Raw genomic sequence first — 20,383 nt, 5'->3', positions numbered from 1 at the left:
GCTCCTGTGGAATGCCTGTCTATGTCTTCTCTCTCTCTGTGTGTCTTTTGTATTCCTGCATGAATGGATGCAAAGTAAACAAGTTGCTTGGAAAGCCAGAATCTGCTTCTTTTTACTAAAGCCCCAGAACTCACCGTGTGAAAGCACAGTGCCCCTGCTTTGTCCGGACCCTCTAAACCCCTGGCTGCCAAATTGTTGTTGTTTATTTTCTTTGGGAGAGGGGGGCAATGTGGTGACATTAGACATTAGTCATTGTAACCTGTTGTGCTTTGACTCCCTCCCCAGGTGAGATTTGTGGCTTTAAAATTCATGGGCAGAATGTCCCTTTTGATGCAGTGGTAGTGGATAAGTCCACAGGTGAGGGAATAATTCGCTCAAAAGAGAAACTGGACTGTGAGCTACAGAAAGACTACACATTCACCATCCAGGCCTATGACTGTGGAAAAGGACCCGATGGCACCGGCGTGAAGAAATCTCACAAGTAAGCAAGCTGGGCAAAAAGCAGAAAGAACCTGCTGAGTGAACACGTTTGCATGTAAAAGAAAGGGCCATCACCATTCCCATTCTTCAGACTGGTTTTGAAATTGGAGTCAGAGAGGTTCTCAGGGGTCCACAGTTGTGGTCTTTCAGGGCAGGAACTCAGTGGGCATAGCTCCTAGCAAGAGCCTGGCATGTAGTAGGTTTTGAAAAATAAGTGAATAATTTTATCTCACAAAATACTCTGGTAAATAAGCTAGCAAGCTACTGTGAGCATTCGGAAAGCCCACTTTGCCCCAGGAAGGTTTTGTTGTTATTTCTTTTCTTGTAAATCCTAAGGGCATAGGGTAAGGAGCACTGGGAGAAGCAAGCCCCCGTTCTTCTGTGTCTTGCGTGTGTCCACGCACCCCACCCCACTCCACCCCTGCAGCTGGGAAGCATGCTGTAACAGAGACGGCTCTGAACAAGACACATTTAGAAAGCTAGGCCTTTTCCTATTTACGAGTCCATTCCCATTAGACCTCAGTTTCTCTTTACTACAGCTGCTAAGGAAAGAGGGGTATGTATGGTCTTGAGATGGGAGTGAACAGTGTGGGGTACTGTGTGCCACTGAATGACTCCTTACCTTTTACACATTGTAATGTTGCTTTTTCCTTTAAAAAAAAGAAAAGGATTTGCCCGGGCTGGGATATAGCTCAATGGCAAAGTGTTTGTCTTGCAAGTGCAGCATCCTGGGTTCTATCCCTAGCACCAAAAAAGAAAAAATTATATAATTAAAAAACAAAGAACCCAAGCTGGGCATTGGTGGCTCACATCTACTACTAGCTACTCAGGAGGCTGAGATCTGAGGATTATGGTTCAAAGCCAGCCTGGGCAGGAAAGTCCGTGAGATTCTGATTTCCAATTAATCACCAGAAAACCAGAAGTGGAGCTGTGGCTCAAAGTGGTAGAGAGCTAGCCTGAGCAAAAGAGCTCAGGGACAGTGTCCAGGCCCTGGGTTCAAGCCCCACAACCAACAAAACCAATTTTGCCAGACAAGCAATCCACCATTGAATATTCTCTCTTGTAGTCTGGGCCACCATACCTGACCCAGTTTTACCTTTCTGTTGTCTCTCATGCCAAATATAAAATAATGAAGTTTGGTTTTCTTTTTTGTCCTTATCCATAAGTGTTTCAGGAGAAAAGGGAAACTTAGAACTAGGACAGAATTGTTATCCTTTGGGTAAATAGCTAAAACAAAATCCCCAAAAGAGTTTTTTCCCCCTTCGTCCAGAGCAACTGTCCATATCCAGGTGAACGATGTGAACGAGTATGCTCCCGTGTTTAAGGAGAAGTCCTACAAAGCGACAGCTGTGGAGGGGAAGCAGTACAGCAGCATCCTGAGGGTGGAGGCTGTGGACGCAGACTGTTCCCCTCAGTTCAGCCAGATCTGCAGCTATGAGATCATCACTCCAGATGTGCCCTTTACTGTGGACAAAGATGGTAAGGCGAATCTCCTGGCAACCTGACCCCTCTTAACTGTTGGCTTGAAACCCAGACCTGGCCGTTTTCTCAGTACTAGTGAAGTTCACTGGTTGGCTGGAGACCTGCCTGGGTGTATGCTTTCACATTTTAGTTTTTACCCTGACCCAACCGCTTCTCTGGAACCCAGAGCCCTGAAACCTCTTAGGCTTCCACCCAAATCAAATGAACACTTTCAGCATGCTTCCTTGCCATCTTCTCGCTTCTCATCCATGTGCATCTGAATGAGATGGCTCTGTAGTCTTGTTTCTCTTCTCCAACCAGAATCTCCTGCCTCTTTCTCAGTTCTAAGACAACAAAAGGCAAGGCAGTTCTTACTGGTGGTTTTCCTCTTCTTCCAGGTTATATAAAAAACACAGAGAAGCTAAACTATGGGAAAGAGCACCAGTACAAGCTGACTGTCACTGCATACGATTGTGGGAAGAAGAGAGCCACTGAAGATGTCCTGGTGAAGATCAGCATTAAGCCCACCTGCACTCCGGGGTGGCAAGGTGAGTGGCATTCTATCTCTAGCTCCCATGTTTGTTGGGAAACCTTAGCGTTTCTGAAACCTTAGTGTGAGTTTTCCTTTTTCCCCATGCCAACCTGTGGGCCAACACAGGCTGGAGCAGTAGGATTGAGTATGAGCCTGGCACAGGAGCTTTGGCTGTCTTCCCAAACATCCACCTGGAGACGTGTGAGGAGCCAGTTGCCTCAGTTCAGGCCACGGTGGAATTGGAGACCAGCCACATCGGGAAAGGCTGTGACCGAGACACCTACTCCGAGAAATCCCTTCACCGGCTCTGTGGTAAGTATTGCTATGGCTTTCCCAAGCCTGTGAAGTCTTCAGGGGAGTCAAGAAAGACCCTCAAAGCCAGAAACATGTGTTTCTTGGTGCGCATTTCTTAGTGTGCATTATAAGCCAAGTAGACATCTACAATCTGAGGCTTTTGCTGCCTTACTGGCTGCTCATCTTGAATGGGCTTCGGGGAGTATATAAACCTCTGAAATCTATTCAGACATGTCTGAATGGAATGTTAATGATAAAATCACTTACTATGTACAACTTAATATACATCAGTGGAAAATTCAATGTTAAAATGAAATAACAAATATAAAATGCTTTGCAAAAAACAAACTTTGTAAAGTATTAAATGATACAACTTAGAAAAAAAATTAGTCCAACCAGGCTCTGGTGGCTCAGGCCTGTAATCCTAGCTACTCAAGGAGGCTGAGATCTAAGGATTGTGGTTCAAAGCCCAGCCCAGGCAGAACGGTCCCTGTGAGACTCTTACTTCCATTTGACCACTCAGAAACCAGCGCTGTGGCTTAAAGTGGTAGAATGCTAGCCTTGAGCAAAAGAAGCTCAAGTCCCATGACCTATCAAAAACTAAAATTAGTCCTTAGCTTGGTGTGGTGGATGAAGGCTATCATCCAGCAATACAATGTCAGGTCCTATAAAGCTCATGAAGTCAGTTGGTGTATGACAAGACAAATACATATGTTTGTCAGCTGTCTACAGCATGCCTGTATTTGATAATTTTTTGTATATATATGTTGGTCTTGGGCCTTGAATTTAGGCCCTATGGGCTGTCTTTGAGCCTTTTTTGTCCCCCCTCAAGGCTAGCAGTTTACTACTTGAGCCACAGTTGCGCTTCCACCTTTTTTTGTGCGTAATTGGCAGTAAGACTCATGGACATTTCCTGCCCGTGGTTGGCTTCAAACCATCATCCTCAGCTCTCAGCTTCCTGAATTAGCTTGAGCCACTGGCACCCAGCTAGGATTCAGTATTTAAATCCTGGCATATAATATACCAGAGGCCAAGTACTTCCATGTGTGCTTTAATTTAATCGTCCCAACAGGCCTGCAGGTGGGATTGTCTTTGTTTTTATAAAGGAACTAATTGAGATTAAGGGAGGCTAATAGCTTGCCCAGTAGTACACTTTAGAGTGTGGCAGAGCTGAGATTTGGGTCAAGGTCTCATATTAATCCACAGACCAACCAGGCTGGTCCAGAGGAGTTGCGCTACTCCCAAGACTAAAGAATTTGCAGAAAAATATTTTGGTGGAAAAATTTAAATTTGGGGGACTGAAGGTACAACTCAGTAATAGTCTATGTCTATACAAGAAGCCCTAAGTGTAATCCCTAACACCAAAAAGAAAAAAATTGACCTTGAAAATATGTAATGACAGTTATAAAAATTTCCCCTTGGGGCTGGGAATATGGCCTAGTGGCAAGAGTGTTTGCCTCGTATACATGAAGCCCTGGGTTCGATTCCCCAGCACCACATATATAGAAAATGGCCAGAAGTGGCGCTGTGGCTCAAGTGGCAGAGTGCTAGCCTTGAGCAAAAAAGAAGCCAGGGACAGTGCTCAGGCCCTAGGACTGGCCCAAGGTCTAGGACTGGCAAAAAAAAAAAAATCAGAAATTTGGATTCCATATCTTTGGAACTCATTTCAGTATGTGTATTTTATATAAATATGAAGAGGCATTTAGGCATTGCACCTTTGTGAATCTCTCCTAAGACTATCCTCTTTAGCTGTCACTGTATGTGAGTATCTAGAATTCTGTGCAATTTCTTATGTCCCAGTGTGTTTTAGACCTAACTTCCACATATCAGACAGAACACAAGCTATTTGTCTCTCTGATCTTGGCTTGCCTCACTTAACGTGATTTGTTCCACATCCATCCATTTCCCTGCAGATGACATTATTTTATTCTTTCTAATGACTGTGTAAAATGTCATTGTAAAATAGATGTATCTACTCATCTATTGTGGGGCATCTTGGCTGTTTCCATATCTTAGCTATTGTAAATGGAACAGCAGTGAACATGGATGTGCCGGTGTCCTTATCAAATCTTGCTTCATGATGCTCAGGGTTGATGCCCTGAACCGGTAGGGTGGTGGAGAAGGTCTGTGTTTAGTTTTTTGAGGAACCTCTAGAGTGGTTGTACTCGTTTTACATTCCCACCAGTGGTTCCGTAGTGTTCCTTTCCCCCCACATCCCCACCAGCATCTGTAGTTCAAGTCCACAATGTTGGCCAGTCTAATGGGTGCGATGGATCTCAGAGCTGTTTTGATTTGCATTTCCTTTATAGCCAGGGACGAGGCACATTTCCTCATGCGTTTCTTTGCCATTCTTACCTCTTCTTCAGAGAAGTCTTTCTGTAGCTGCCTTGCCCATTTAGTAATTAGTGTATTAACTTTGGGAGGAATTAGTTTCTTGAGCTCCTTGTATATATTGGATATTAGGCCTTTGTCTGATGTATTGCTGGTAAAGATCTTTTCCCATTTCGTTGGCTCTCTTTCTGATTTAGTAACTATGTCCTTAGCTGTGCAGAAACTTTTATTTTAATACAGTTCCACTTGTCAAGTCTCTCTCCTATCTGTGCTATTATATTTCAGTTTTTTGGGTTTTTTTTCTTCCAAGGGAGTAAAGGGAAGGCACAGGAAGGCAGAAGGAGGGTGAACAAATGCAGCTGTGCATTTGTTCAGTGTACACTGTTTGGAAAATGACCTGTGCCACTTGTGGGCAGGGGCGGGGTGGGGGAACTGGGAGAAAGTGAAGGAAGGGGTTCACAAAAAAAGAAATGTACTTACTACCCAATTACAAAATGGTGGTTCCTCTGTACAGCACATTAATAGGAACAATAAAATTACTCTTATTTTTGAGGAAAGGTAAATTTGAAATAGTACCTAGAATAACCCTGTGATACTCTGGTAACACCCATGCTTTTGTGTGGTTATGAACCCCTCCTACATTGGGCATTGCTGTGGTTTCAGGGGCTGCTGCTGGCACTGCCGAGCTGCTTCCTTCTCCCAGCAGCTCCTTGAACTGGACCATCGGCCTCCCTACTGACAACGGCCACGATAGTGACCAGGTATTCGAGTTCAACGGCACTCAGGCAGTGAGGATCCCAGATGGCATTGTGTCCCTCAACCCCAAAGAGCCCTTTACAATTTCTGTGTGGATGCGGCACGGGCCTTTTGGCCGGAAGAAGGAGACGATTCTCTGCAGTTCAGACAAAACAGGTAGGTTTTGTTTCTGTACATGATGCCCCTTTTCAGTTTCCATGGGGTAGTGGCTGGAAGTAGGTGCCTTTGGCTTCCCCAAAGCCTCTTGTTGGTCTTTATTTTGTACTGGGGACCCAATGTCCTCAAGAGACATGGCATTCAGGAATTGATTAGTTTTACTCAGCAGTTATTGTGGGCCTAACCTCACAGTTAAACCCAAGTGGATTTGTGCTTCAACCCTGCCTTGTCCCAGCTGGAGGGTTCATTTATGCAGATAAAATTGTGTCCTTAAAATCCATTAAGGAAATAGCTCTTATCCCTCCCTTGGGTCTTAAGTTGGCAATTTACCCATAGAAACTATCTTTGCAGATATGAACCGACACCATTATTCGCTCTATGTCCACGGGTGCAGGCTTATTTTCCTCCTGCGCCAGGATCCCTCTGAGGAAAAGAAATACAAACCTGCAGAATTCCACTGGAAGCTGAGTCAGGTGAGCAGGTGCACCTCAGCACTAGGGCTCTTTAGGCCCTGCAGCCTTGTGTGGGTATATCATGGTGCCTGTCTGTGATCATAAGCCAGCACCTTCAACTCGCTGACATGCTTCCCCTGATAGTCTTTATTTCCATGTGTGGATTTTATACACGAGATACAGATACATATCAAACTGAAAATATTACTGCTTACAAAGGCCATTCGCTTAAATATTAATTTATTCATTGTTTATCCCTCTGGCCCTGGGTGAGTCACTGCTGGAGTGACTCAGCAGTTAAGGCACACAGAGTGTTTTAAAATTTCAAGGAACCAGTAATCTTGACGTCCTTGAAACACCACACACAAGGTAGTTTACAGTTTTGACATAAGATCACATTACATTTTTTTAAGGATATCATGTCTTTGCAAAGCTAATTTTCCTACGGTTGTGATTAGCACTGCCCAAGGCTGGACAGTTATCAGATGAACAAAATGCATGTGTTACAGGAAATGAAGAGATGGGGTTGGGGGGGCCATAAACTGAGAGCCTTGTTAGAATTAGATCAATTCTTCTCTTGACTTAGGGTTTTAATAAGAATGGAATCTTTGGCATTAGCTTAATTTTATTTGGTTCATGTGCAGTGAGTGAACAAAGGCGTATTATTAGGATGTGCCTGTGTTGGCTCAAGGGTAACATTGTCTAAAACAATTGCAAGATAGATAGAAACCCAGGCCTAATGAGTGAGAAGAGTATGCAGTTGTGGTGAGGTGGAGTATCCAGTTGGTTCTATTATCTCTAAGTGATGTGACTTTTTTTCCCCTCAAGTTTTAGCAAGGATTTGTTTTTACTATAATAGGGTTAGAGCAGGGAAAAATACAAGAAAGATTTCCTGCTCCCCATGCAGGAAGTAAGAGCTAAAAATACCTTTTAACACTTTTTGGGGGCCAGGCACTGGCCTCATCCTAGCTGCTGAGGAGGCTGAGATCTGAGGATCACAATTCAAAGCCAGCCCTGACAGCAAAGTCTATGTGACCATTACCTCCAATTAGCTACCAGAAAAACAAAAACTGAAGCAAAAACAGCAGAAGTGGAGCTATGGCTCAGTGGTAGAGTGCTAGCTTTGAGTAAAAAAAGCTCAATGGCAGCACTCAGGGCCACTTGCTTTTGATAGCCTTTTAAAAAAGTTTAGCTCACAGTCAGTGTTTTACCACTTGAGCCATGCCTCCACCACTTGTGGCATTTTGCTGGTTAATTGGAGGTAAGAATTTCTTGCATTTCTATCTGGGCTGGGTTGAACTAGCTTCCTGAGTAGCTAAGATTACCTGCATGAGCCATTGGCGCCTGGCTTCATTAAATGTTTTTGTGTCTGCAGCTTGTTTGCTTGAATCAGGATCCAAATAGAGATTGTACATGGAAATTGGTTGTTAGATATTCATGATGTCCATTCACAACAGGAAAGGAACACAGTAATTTAAAGTCTGAGCCATGGGTTCTGACTTTCGTATGTATGTATGTGTATGTATGTATGATGTATGTATGTCATGTGTGTCCCAGGGATCCATCCAAGGGCTTTTGCACATGGCACTGAGCTAGCTACTACAGGTCCCAAGTAAATTCCTATTTAGATGATCAACTTGAAGAAATTGACAACTTGTGCACCTTATTATGAGATCAGAGTTGCTTTTAATTTTGATTCAGAAAAAGAATGTCTAGGTAGCAGCCTAAGTCAGCCATTAGAAGGTGAGTACCCAGCTTGCTGATTGAGGAACTTCCTGTGTCACGCTATTGGTGGAAAAGTGAGCTGCTTCCTGGGGTCCTGTCTTGTGGTGAGTGAGTAATGAATGCTACCTGGTTTGAAATGTCCCAGAAATGATGTTGTTGACTTGTCCCTTTTTGGTGAGATATGTTTGCAGAATACTTTGTTGTTACATTTCTTTTCAAATCTTGTTTGTAGGAAACGGATGTTCATTATGCATGACTTTTCCTGCTTGTCTGCCCTGGGTAGGTGTGTGATGAGGAATGGCACCACTTCGTCCTCAATGTGGAATTCCCGAGTGTGACTTTGTATGTGGATGGGGTTTCTCATGAGCCCTTCTCTGTGACTGAGGATTACCCACTTCATCCAACCAAGATCGAAACTCAGCTTGTAGTTGGTGCTTGCTGGCAAGGTAAGTCATTGGCTACTGTTCACCAAGGCTCAGGAGTTAAAGAATGTGTGTATTATTGGAATCTCACATTGTTTTCCTTCATTTTATTTATTATTTCCTTTTTCTGTGCATACCCTCTTTGGGGACACTGATGGTGTCATAAATGGCCGTAACTCCATCTCTGGGTGTTGAGTAAAGGTGTGTTAATGGAGTAGAGCACCGTACCACCTTTGCCCTTTGAACCTGGGAGGGAGGGAGTGCTGCGTGGAGGCAGCATGTAATTGAGGGAACTCATTTATAAATACATCTGCGTACTGAAGTTTGCAAAGACAAGCACTGGGCAGCAATCCTCCCAAAGGCTGCAGAGCTAGACAGTTTGGTAGGAACTGATATACTCTTTCAGCACGTGCCATGTTTGAAGAGGATTCTGTGACTGTGTCTATGGAAAGACTAGAGAGGAATATGGTCCCCACCACCAAAACAAAAACACTGCTCCTTGAGGCCCTCGTATTAAATGGCAGGCCGTGTGCCATTCACTTTATATAAATGATCTCCAGAAATCCTCACAATCCTGTTTGTGTGGCTAAAGAAACTGAACTCAGAAGTAGCCGGTCCATGGTGTCTCAGATGATGAATCACAAAGCCAGTGCATCCAGGATCCCTGCAGGATCCTGCCAGACCAGACGTTAGAACATTCCCTGTGGAATGGATTCTCGTCATTGACACCATTCAGTACACTGCCTGCCCCGGAGCTCGCCAGATCCACAGCGCTCTCTGAACAAGACAGGCTCAGGCTTCATGGCAATGGATTGACACCTGCAAGTGGCCAGGGTGTGATATCAAGGTATCAGTGTGCTTGTACTGGTGACTGCCATGGTTTGTCATCTACATTTATGGCCAAAGGAGATGCTAAAGATCTGAAGTTAATGGAAATAACTATTAATTGTTCTCATCTAAGAGAACAGAGGACCCCTCAGACTACCTTGAGGCGCGTGATCCCTACTTTGGCCTTTGCATTTGACTTCCTTTCTGTCATTTCAAGGTCACCATCACTACATGTGTTTGTTAACCATTCCCTTTGGATATTATTTTCTCCCTTTGGAAGCATGGTGCTTTAACTTGAATTAAAGAACTATGAAAGGGCTAGGGATATGGCCTAGTGGCAAGAGTGCTTGCTTCATATACATGAGGCCCCAGGTTCAATTCCCCAGCACCACATATACAGAAAATGGCCAGAAGTGGCGCTGTGGCTCAAGTGGCAGAGTGCTAGCCTTGAGCAAAAAGAAGCCAGGGACAGTGCTCAGACCCTGAGTCCAAGCCCCAGGACTGGCAAAAAATTAATTAATTAATTAAAAAAAAAAACTATGAAAGAAGGCTGGGAATATGGCCCTGGGTTCAATTCCCCAGCACCACATATATAGAAAACAGCCAGAGATGGTACTGTGGCTCAAGTGGCAGAGTGCTAGCCTTGAGCAAAAAGAATCCAGGTACAGTGCTCAGGCCCTGAGTCCAAGGCCCAGGACTGGCAACAAAACAAAACGATGAAAGAATCGGGCTTGGTGGCCCATGCAGGTGACCCCTGCTACCCAGAAGGTGGAGGTCATCCCTTGAGACCAGCTTAGGCAAAAAATTATTGAGACCCTATCTCAACTGGGTATGGTGGTCTCTGCATATGATCATAGATAAAAGTGTTATGAGGGAGGTCTTAGGTAGAAGTGTTGTATTCTGAAGCTGGCCCTGGGCAAAAATGCCCTATCTGCAAAACCACTTACCCAAAACATGATTCAAGTGATAGAGCACCAAAGACAGTAAAGCAAGAAGTGCTGTGGGCATGGCTCAAATGTAGAATACTTCCCAGTGGAGGGGGGAGGGAGATGGTAACAGGAAGAAAGGAAATCAAACCTCATGTTTCTGCCCTGCTGCTTGTGGTTCCTGTTCACTCACAGTGCCCCTGCCGTCAAATGGCAATTACTGTTCATCTTCTCTCATCTCCTTCTACCTCCACTCTCAACATCCTCAGCCAGAAAAATGGGCCTAGACCAAAAATTCCTAGACCGAACAAGCACAAACTCTTTAAGCTTTGGTTAACGTGGAGGAGGGTGCCCTTTCCCTCCAGTGGAGGTGAGCCTCTTCCTGCAGGCTCATTTTGGGGAGGCCAGTCTGTGGGCAGCAGCTGGTGGACCTTGGACACAGTGGCAGCAGTAACTGTGTGCTAAGAAATGGCAGTGGGTGTAGAAGTGGCACACCACTTCCCCTGGACAGGTCTGACCTTGCCCAAGATGTGTCCCACACTTAGTGCACAGAGGGTCTGAGCCCACTGGGCAGCCCCGGGAGGGGAGGCCTGTCCCCTACAGCACAGTCCCAAACTTGTGGATGATGATGCCTGGTGGCAGGGCTTCAGACCAGCCCTGATCTGCAGCTTCTACAAGTGAAGAGCGTGGGTCCGCCCTGAGATTTGTTCATCTGGGTGAGATCCCTCACTGCTTAGTCTCCTTTCCAGACAAAGTGCTTTAAAATGCTTTCATTTTTCTGTTGCTTAAAGCTCAGACAGGCAATGAGCTTCCAAAATGTAGACTCAGTGGGAGCCAGTGGCTCACGCCTGTAATCCTAGCTGCTCAGGAGGCTGAGATCTGAGGATCGCCATTTGAAGCCAGCCCTGGCAGAGAAGTCCATGAAACTCTTATCTCCAAAAAACTACCCAGAAAAAGCCAGAAGTGATGCTGTGGCTCAAATTGTAGAGCACCAGCCTTAAGCAAAAAGAGGGACAGCCTCAGTTCAAAGCCCCAGGACCAGGAAGGGGGGGGAAGAAAACACAGACACACGCACACACACACACACACACACACACACACACACACACACACACACACACACACGTCTTCCTGTTGCTAGGTGCTAGTGGCTAGTGGCCTGTAATCCTAGCTACTCAGGAGGCTGAGATCCCGAGGATTGTAGTTAGCATGGGTTAGAAAAGTCGGCGAGACTCAACAAACAAAATAACCAGCAAAAACCAGGGCTGGAGATGTGGCTCAAGTGGTAGAACACCAGCCAAGCAACAATAAGGCCCTGAATTCATACTCTAGTTCCACGAAAAAAAAATGGTCTTCCTTGTTTGAAGGCGATGTTGGTCCAGATTTTGTATGTGGTGTGATGCTGCCGTTGAGGCTGTGCCTTCTCCAGTGTCCTGCTTTGGTAGCCTACGCTGAACAGAACATTGGAGTCAGTGTGCGTGCTTTAGTTCCTCACCGAGCCCCCCCCCCACCCCTTTCCCACCGCGCCCTCCCTGGCTCTTCCATGCTACTCATGCAGCTGAGCCACAAGACAGGAAGAGACTGGTGTCTAGATTTTCTCTTCTGAGTGATACCAAGTTCTAAACTGAATTTCCCAGCGTCCCTAGCAGTGACTTGCCGTGTCCCATGCCCTTACCACTTTAGTTTGAATTTATGTTCTGACAAGAAGATATGAGAGGATAGAATAAAAGATATCAAAGAAGTGTGGGGTTGAAAATACCCCTCCAGGGAAAGGTGGTGGAGTTCGAGCTTGTATCTATCTACACGGAACATGTCCCCCAGGGGGGCAAAAAGGGAATTTCTTCTTTGGAAAATATTGGGGTTTTATGTTTGCTTCAAAACTGATCTCTGCAGTCCAGTTTGAAGACCCTAACCTGTTGGTGCTTTTCTGTTGTCTTTGTCTTGCTTTTCCACAGAGTATTCAGGACTTGAAAGTGACAATGAAACTGAACCTGTGACTATGGCCTCCGCAGGTTGCTGGATTTTTTCCCCCTATAATTCACTAGTGTGTTTCATTTAAAGATGAACCATTGATTCATTCCGTGTGTCGCATGAAATGCACGGGTTGCATCGTAGCGCTGGCGCCCTCAGCTGCTTCCCTGCCCTGAGCTTCCCCGTCACCTCCTGGGACTTCCTCGTCTGCCATTCTGAGCCTGCTCAAACAGGCAGATGACTCGTCCATGCCGTGTGCTGGCGGGGTCCTTCGTTCCTCACTGAGCCCCCCCCCCCCCCCCCCATTTCCCACTGTGCCCTCCCTGGCTCTCCCATGGCGTTCATGCAGCTGAGCCACAAGACGGGAAAAGACTGGCTTCTAGATTTTCTCTTTTGATCGATATCAGGTTCTAAATGGACATTTCCTAGAGTTCTCTGTCCCTAGCAATGACTTGCCGTGTCCCGCGCCCTTGTCATAATGAGGCCTGTTTAGTTTTTGGCTCTTCATTGTCGTCTGAAGGGCATCCTCCGGGTGGTTGCTCTCCTTATGGCTTCTTCCCGTCCTGTGAGAGAGAGGATGGGCCTTGGCGAAGGGCGGCTCCCTGGAGATAGTGTGGATGGAGCGGGCTTTAGTGCAGGTGGTGACCGCACCTCCCTGTGTTCCTGTCATGCTTGCAGCCATGCTTCCACAGTTAGGGACAGCAGCCCACAGTGGGCTCAGCCCACCAGTGGCAGTGGCTGGTGCTGGCTGAACTGTCGCTGTGCCCTGGGGTGCTAAGTTCCGGGTAAGCCACCAGCACCAGGGACTCTGATAGGATCTCCTGGCTCCTGGGCTTTAGGTAAAGACCTCATCTCCTCTTCTCCAGACCATGTGCATGATCATAAACGATTTAATGTCTTCATTGCGCTTCCATGTAGAGTGCAAAGCTAACAGGATTTGGTTTGAACTAACCTGCATGTCCATCCATTGAGCTGCCACACCGGTAACACTGCCTTGAGGTGACGGAGCCTCTGCGTCACACGCCTCACGCCTCGCTTCTCCCTTTCTTCCCAAGGTGGCGACCTACACATGACCCAGTTTTTCCGCGGCAACCTGGCTGGTCTAACGGTCCGTTCTGGGAAGCTGGCAGATAAGAAGGTGATTGACTGTCTGTACACCTGCAAAGAGGGGCTAGACCTCCAGCTTCCTGAGGACAGTGGCCGGGGTGTGCAGGTAACACAGCATTCGCCTACCCAGTGTGCATGGTGCTGCCTAGACACACGTGGGGAGGTGCTGGGGGGAGCGGACCATTGGGCTGGGTGTGTGTGCACCTTGGGTGTTACCCTTGTGTGAAAGAGGGGCTCGTCTCATCTGCACTTTTCTTTCCCACATCAATTCACATTGCTGTGGGCATGCTCTGCAGTTGGAACCTTGTTCTCCTCCTTTGCCCTCCCTCGGCATGATTTCAGATCCAAGCCAGCCCCAGTCAGTCGGTGTTGACCTTGGAGGGAGACGATGTTGGGGAGTTGGACAAGGCCATGCAGCATCTGTCCTATGTCAACTCAAGGCAGTTCCCCACACCTGGCATCCGAAGGCTCCGAATCTCCAGCACTGTCAAGTATGTCTCCCTTTACAAACAAATTTGTTTTTACTCAGTGACCCTTGAGAAGAAAATTATGAACTTAGGCTTTGGGGTGGGGGGTCGAGGGTTGTTTGTTTTTTGGCAGTACCGAAGTTTGAACTTGGGGTCTCAACACTTGCTAGGCAAGCACCCTGCTATTTGAGGCATAGTGCCAGCCCTTTTTGCTTCCTTGTGATTCAGATGGCAATTGCACCTTTTGCCTAGGGCTAGCCTCAGACCGTGATCCTGCCATGATACTGCCTCACACTTGGTTTTAGAGCATCCTTACTTCCTTTGCATAAGGAAAGGCAAGCCATCACTTGCTCCCGAGGGATTGGAAACCGTCTGTGGTCATATTGGGAAGTGTGTTGGGGAGGGCACCGTCTGCCCCCTCCAAGTCCTTGTGGAAGCTGTGGGTGCCACCTCCACAAACCCTTGCAGTTGTGGGTTACAAGGGGCTGCCCAGGCCCTGACGCTTCCCTTCCCTTCCCTTCCCTCCTGCTTGTTGCTGTCAGGTGTTTCAACGAGGCCACTTGCATTGTGGTTCCCCCAGTCGAAGGCTATGTGATGGTTTTGCAGCCTGAGGAGCCCAAGATCAGCCTGAGCGGCATCCACCATTTTGCCCGCGCGGCTTCTGAGTTTGAGAGCTCAGAAGGCGTTTTCCTCTTCCCTGAGCTTCGGATCATCAGCACCATCACAAGAGAAGTGGAGCCCGAAGGGGATGGGGCTGAGGACCCCACGGGTGAGAGTGCTCGGCCATTGGCTGCCACTTATATAGCAAGCGCTTTTTCTCTGTGGGTTTTGGGATGTTTCTGCTGGTGACTGGAGTCATTATGGTCTTTGAAAACCTCCCTGTGGAGCCTGTCAGCTTCCTAGGTGCAGTTTGAAGGCCAGCCCAGATGGACATCGTTCCCATTGTTCTTGCTGGGGACTCATCAAGTACCTTGCTCTTCACCAGTGGTAGGGAAGGAACCCAGGGCCTGTGTATGCTAAGCACCGGCTCTACCACTGAGCCGCACCCCAGTTCTCAAGTCTTTCCTCCCACATCCCCTGGTTCTTAGAAAGGCTTTGTTAGTTTGAGCATGAACCAGCTGTCCACTGAGTCCTGTGGCCTCTGCAAGTTTTGGTTGGACCTTTTCTACAGTGCAAGAGTCCCTGGTGTCTGAGGAAATCGTGCATGACCTGGACACCTGTGAGGTCACAGTGGAGGGGGAGGAGCTGAATCCCGAGCAGGAGAGCCTGGAGGTGGATGCCGCCCGCCTGCAGCAGAAGGGCATAGAAGTGAGCCACTCCGACCAGGGCGTGGTCTTCACAGGTGAGAGGCTGGAGTGGGCCAGAGGCCCGGAACAGAAGGTGGACGCTGTTGACCACGGGCCCCTTCAGGACGGGGAGGGGAAGTGGGTACTGCTTACCTAGGGTGGGGCTGAGGCACGGGGTGGCACATACCCTCGGCAGAAAATGCCCCCATAGGCTTTGCGTTTCCCCCCACTCAGCTACAAATGTGTTCCTATGGTGGCCAATCAAGGGGTCCGACTTCGCCTTTGTGGCCCTTTGAGTCTCGTAAACGTGAGCTGCTTGGCACGGTTGTCCCTTCCGCCCTGTAGGTGTGGACACCATGGCCAGCTACGAGGAGATTCTGCACCTCCTGCGCTATCGGAACTGGCATACCAGATCCCTGCTTGACCGGAAGTTCAAGCTCATCTGCTCTGAGCTAAATGGCCGCTACCTCAGCAACGAGTTTAAGGTGGAGGTGAGTCCAAGGATCCCAGCGGGACTCAGCACTTAGCACGCCGCGCCCGGCCCGGTGCTTGCTGACTCCAGGTTTTTGTTGTTGTTTGCTAGTACTACTCGGGACCTTGCAGTCTTGCTCAGCTTTCTTGTTCATTGTGCTCCACCACTTGAGTTGCACCTCCAGCTAAACTTTTTGCTGGTTAACTGGAGATGGAATCTCAAAGACCTTCCTGCCCAGGCTGACTTCAAGCCCAAGTCCTCTGACCTCTTGAGGCCTCCAGAGTAGCTAGGATTACTCAGGCCAGGTTCTAGCGCGTTTGCAGCGGCCATGCTCCTTCCGTCATGGGGTCTGCTACAGGTCAGGTCTGTGTTGCTGGCTTAGAGTGGTGGTTTCTTGGGATTTCCCATGTGAGAATGACATGGGGGCACCATTCTAGAAAGAACATCCTCCAGGGAGCTAAGGGGTCTTTGCCTTGTTGAGGATAAAAGCAGGCCCCTGGCTGATGAGCTACTGACACAGACACTGGCCGCAGGCTGGCCCAATCCTCCAAGGTTGGCGGCGTTCATCCTGGCTGCTCTGCCATCAGACCGTACCACAGCTTCTCCCTTGCTCAGGCCTCAGTGGTTTGGTAAATGGACTCAAAGTTGTTCTTCCTGCTGGACCCTCTCTACCGTGGCCTCAGTGGCAGCAGAAGGCTCCGTTCACAGTGCTGAGGAGCGTTTTATTTGAACCGGGGTAACGGGTTTAAAAGGCAGCAATAGTTGTGGTTGGCGGTCTGTCACGTGGCCAGGCCTTGGGGTAAAGGAAGAAGATGCTCTACACCAAGTGCTTCCTCAGTGACGAGCCGAGGACCTGCTTCTGTGCACGCTTGTGCGCGCAGACGGCAGATGAGACAGGCCGGCAGCAGATGCGGAGGAGAGCGGCAACCTCGCGGGTCCGCAGCATCTCAGTATGAGCAGTTTCTGAGTGCAGTTGTGAGGCTTGAACTCGGGGCCCCATGCTTGCTAGGCAAGCGTTCTACCACTTGAGCCACACCTCCAGCCCTCTTGCCTCAGTTCTTTTAGGCCTCGGGTCCCACGTTTATGCCCGGGCTGGACCCGTGTTCTGTTGACTCTCCTTGTGACGTGGCTGGCGGGCATGAGCTCCCGCCCTGGCCTCCCGTGCCTCCCTTTTGTTTCTGGTCACACACGCTCATCTGCCCCCATCCAGGGACCGCTCAGTGCGCTTGCCAGCCGCCGCCTCGCGTTCCTCTCTGGGCCCCCGGGGCGCACGCGGGCCTCCGTCAGCAGTGACGCCCTTTTTCTTCGCCACAGGTGAATGTGATCCACACGGCCAATCCTGTGGAACACGCCAACCACATGGCCGCCCAGCCACAGTTCGTTCACCCCGAGCACCGCTCCTTCGTGGATCTGTCAGGCCACAACCTGGCCAATCCTCACCCGTTCGCAGGTAGGACAGTGGGGGAAGCTCTGGAGCCCCAACACGGGCATCCACCTAGGGTCGGGCAGACACCTCCTCTCTGTGTGCTTGGTCCTGTCACACAAGGACACAAAGCTCTCCTGTGGCCACAGAGCACGTGAGAGTTGAGCCTTTGCTGTATTCCATCCTGGTCTCTGAAGGTCGGGCGAGGCAGTCCCACGAGCTTGTGGGACTCAGCACGGCCGTCAGGGTTGCGTCACCTCCCGGTGTCTTTGCAGTTGTCCCCAGTACCCGCCACGGTGGTGATTGTGGTGTGTGTCAGCTTCCTGGTGTTCATGATTATCCTGGGAGTGTTTCGGATCCGGGCCGCACACCAGCGCAGCATGCGGGACCAGGACACGGGGAAGGAGAACGAGATGGACTGGGACGACTCTGCCTTGACCATCACTGTCAACCCCATGGAGGTAGGAGTGGACGGGCCTGACGCAGAGCCTAGCCACGGCCCCTCTGCGTGCGTGGGCCCGCGTCACACATCTGAATGACAGCTCTGCAGGTTAGGGGACTCGTTTTCACATGGGTGACCCAAGGCTCCAGGGCCACTGTTGCCTGCCTCTCAGCAGGGAGCCCGGGCCATCCCCGGCAGGCCCCTCCCCTCAGCCCCGGCCAGCCCCTGCAGGCCCCTCCCCTCAGCCCCGGCCATCCCCGGCAGGCCCCTCCCCTCAGCCCAGGCCATCCCCGGCAGGCCCCTCCCCTCAGCCCAGGCCATCCCCGGCAGGCCCCTCCCCTCAGCCCCGGCCAGCCCCTGCAGGCCCCTCCCCTCAGCCCAGGCCATCCCCTGCAGGCCCCTCCCCTCAGCCCTGGCCATCCCCGGCAGGCCCCTCCCCTCAGCCCTGGCCATCCCCTGCAGGCCCCTCCCCTCAGCCCAGGCCATCCCCTGCAGGCCCCTCCCCTCAGCCCCGGCCATCCCCGGCAGGCCCCTCCCCTCAGCCCCGGACCCCTTGTCTCGCTGGAGAGTCCCTGGGGCATTTCCCTTCCCTCGTGGTGATGGAGCCACAAGCTGGGCTTACACCGCTGTTTACTCACCAGACCTACGAGGACCAGCACAGCAGTGAGGAGGAGGAGGAGGAAGAGGAGGAGGAGGAGAGCGAGGATGGGGAGGAGGAAGAGGATATCACCAGCGCTGAGTCAGAGAGCAGCGAGGAGGAGGAGGGTGGCCCGGGAGATGGCCAGAACGCCACTCGGCAGCAGCAGCTGGAATGGGACGACTCCACACTCAGCTACTAGCGCACGCCCCGCCCGTCCTCCCTCCCCCCGCCCAGCGCGGCCACGGTGTACAAAGTGATTTCGGCCAGCAGGTCTGCAGACCCTCCCTCCCCCGTCGCTCCTCGTCCGCGTGCTTGGTGTGTAGGACCTTAGGCTCCGCCCTCCGCCCTCCCTCTGCCCAGTCGCTCTGCCAGCTATGCCAGGAGCTGGCGCCTCCTCCCTGGCAGCCCCCATGCGGCCAGCGTCCCCCGCGTGCTGCAGCAGGGCCGGGCTGACGGGTACAAGTGCCCCATCTCACCGGGTAACCATGGTTTCTTCCTTTCATTTTTTTTTTTAAAGAAAGTTTTTATTTTTTCCAAACTAGTGCATGTACAAAATGGCAGAATGGGGTTAATATGTAGATGACCAACTGACTTTTTAATATTTTGTAAATAAATAGGGATTCTATGTGTCCTTTGTGCTAGTGTAGTCCAGAAATGTAAGTGAAGTTGAGAAAGCAAGGCACAGGGGGTCCCAGGGTTCGAGTCCCGCCTCAAGCCAGGCTGGAGAGGTCTGCCCACCCCGCCTTGTCTGGTCTCCTTGTGCGGTCAGGGTCCTAGGCTTTGGGGTGCTGCTGATGGGACTGGGGCAGGGGTCCCTCTTTGGAAGCTGGGGGTGTCCCGGGCCTTGGAATCCACCTGTTCGGGGGGTGGGGGGTGGGGAGTGGCGTGGGCCTTGGCTTCTCACCCTCCCTTTCCCGGTCACCCTCACCCTGCCCAGCAGCTTGGACTGGGTGTGCAAGCCTTGTAGACGATGCTTTCCCTGCTGGCACAGGCATGTGTGGCCGTCACCGAGCCCCGCCGTGTGCACACACCCACGGCCTGAGAGCCTGCCGCCTCCAGGCAAAGTGCTCGGGCGTCCTACACAGCCCTGCCTTCTCCTCTCCACCCCGGGTCCTGGGGGGCGCCCCTGCCGGGGGGGGGGGGGGTCGGGGAGGAAATCTGTACCCTGGTAGCCAGGAGCCCTGCTTTGGGCTCAGTAGTCAGGTGTAAACCCACGCGAGCCTCACATTGCCACAAGCGGGGGGTCATGTTTGGACACCATCCCGGGCCCCTCATGGCTGTGTGGACGCGGACAGCTGTGCTGTGCTGTTGTGTGGCCGCCCCCCGTGTCCTGTCCCTGTAGCTGCTGTTCAGATGAGGGAAAGACGCTAACGCAGAGCAGAAGTCCTGTGTCCCCTTTCAGATGTGTATATTGATGCTAGGTTGGAAAGTGTGTACACTACAATAAAACTTCCGGTTCTAACTCCAGCCACGCTGGGCTGATTTCCATCTTGCTTCTGTTTTAACCCTGCGTTCCCTTATTGCTGTTGGAGCCAAGAACATAAGAACATAGAAAGGCTTTTATTTCTTTTCACCTGCCTTTACCTCGTGCGAGGTTTTCACAGGCCTGTTCCAGCCCACATCGACACAGAACTGTCTTCCTCGTACAGAAACATGACATGACTTAAAAAAATAGAAAATATTCTTCTCACCAGGCACGCAGACTGCACAGCCAACCCAGCAACGCCGTGGCTGTGCAGATCCGCAGGCCGCATCAGGGAGCACCCAGACGAATAAATAGCACGACACATACATGTACACGAGGCTTTTCCTGTCTCAGAGCAAGTGAGGTGTTCAGGTGGGGGATGCAGCACTGAGTTGGGGGGCAGGGGACGGCCGCTTGCGGGCAAAGCAGGTTCCCCGCAGTGGTACCAGTGGCTGCCGGATCCCTGGCTCATCAAAACGGAGAGAGCTGGCCCTGGGCTCCTTAGGCTGTGCCCCAGCGGCTGCCAGCGCCCCAGGAGCACCCCTGAGCTGTGTGTTTTGTCGCCAGTGGTCCCGGGATGGGACCCCAGGCCTCCCGCGTGGTAAGCATGCTGTGGACTCGTGAGCTGGGCTCTCAGCCCACGATGGGCTTTGCAAACCCCAGGTGCAGGGCCTGTCCGCCCAGGGCGCTTCGGAAGACTGAGCGGCCCAGGAGCTGACCTTGGGGGAAGCCCAGGGCTGGCGCGGA

At 50.4% G+C, this 20,383-nt stretch overlaps 1 protein-coding gene across 1 annotated transcript in view; it reads left to right on the top strand.

Moving 5' to 3' along the window:
- Window positions 1–19,638, top strand: part of Clstn1 (calsyntenin 1) — a 70,093-nt gene extending 50,455 nt beyond the window's left edge. Inside the window, 17 exon segments of the mRNA XM_048350198.1 lie at window positions 286–481; window positions 1,751–1,959; window positions 2,340–2,489; window positions 2,600–2,785; window positions 5,762–6,010; window positions 6,362–6,483; window positions 8,471–8,633; window positions 12,319–12,375; window positions 13,390–13,547; window positions 13,784–13,932; window positions 14,451–14,677; window positions 15,080–15,250; window positions 15,540–15,685; window positions 16,981–17,116; window positions 17,365–17,378; window positions 17,380–17,550; window positions 18,173–19,638. Coding sequence (XP_048206155.1) covers window positions 286–481; window positions 1,751–1,959; window positions 2,340–2,489; window positions 2,600–2,785; window positions 5,762–6,010; window positions 6,362–6,483; window positions 8,471–8,633; window positions 12,319–12,375; window positions 13,390–13,547; window positions 13,784–13,932; window positions 14,451–14,677; window positions 15,080–15,250; window positions 15,540–15,685; window positions 16,981–17,116; window positions 17,365–17,378; window positions 17,380–17,550; window positions 18,173–18,370 — 2,702 coding nt within the window. The 3' untranslated portion in view covers window positions 18,371–19,638.
- The last annotated feature ends 745 nt before the right edge of the window (window positions 19,639–20,383 follow it).

The sequence above is a fragment of the Perognathus longimembris genome, chromosome 7 (assembly GCF_023159225.1).
Source record: "Perognathus longimembris pacificus isolate PPM17 chromosome 7, ASM2315922v1, whole genome shotgun sequence".
NCBI lineage: Eukaryota > Metazoa > Chordata > Mammalia > Rodentia > Heteromyidae > Perognathus > Perognathus longimembris.
Note: the sequence above shows the minus strand (reverse complement) of the source record. Positions and strands in the feature narration are given on the sequence as shown.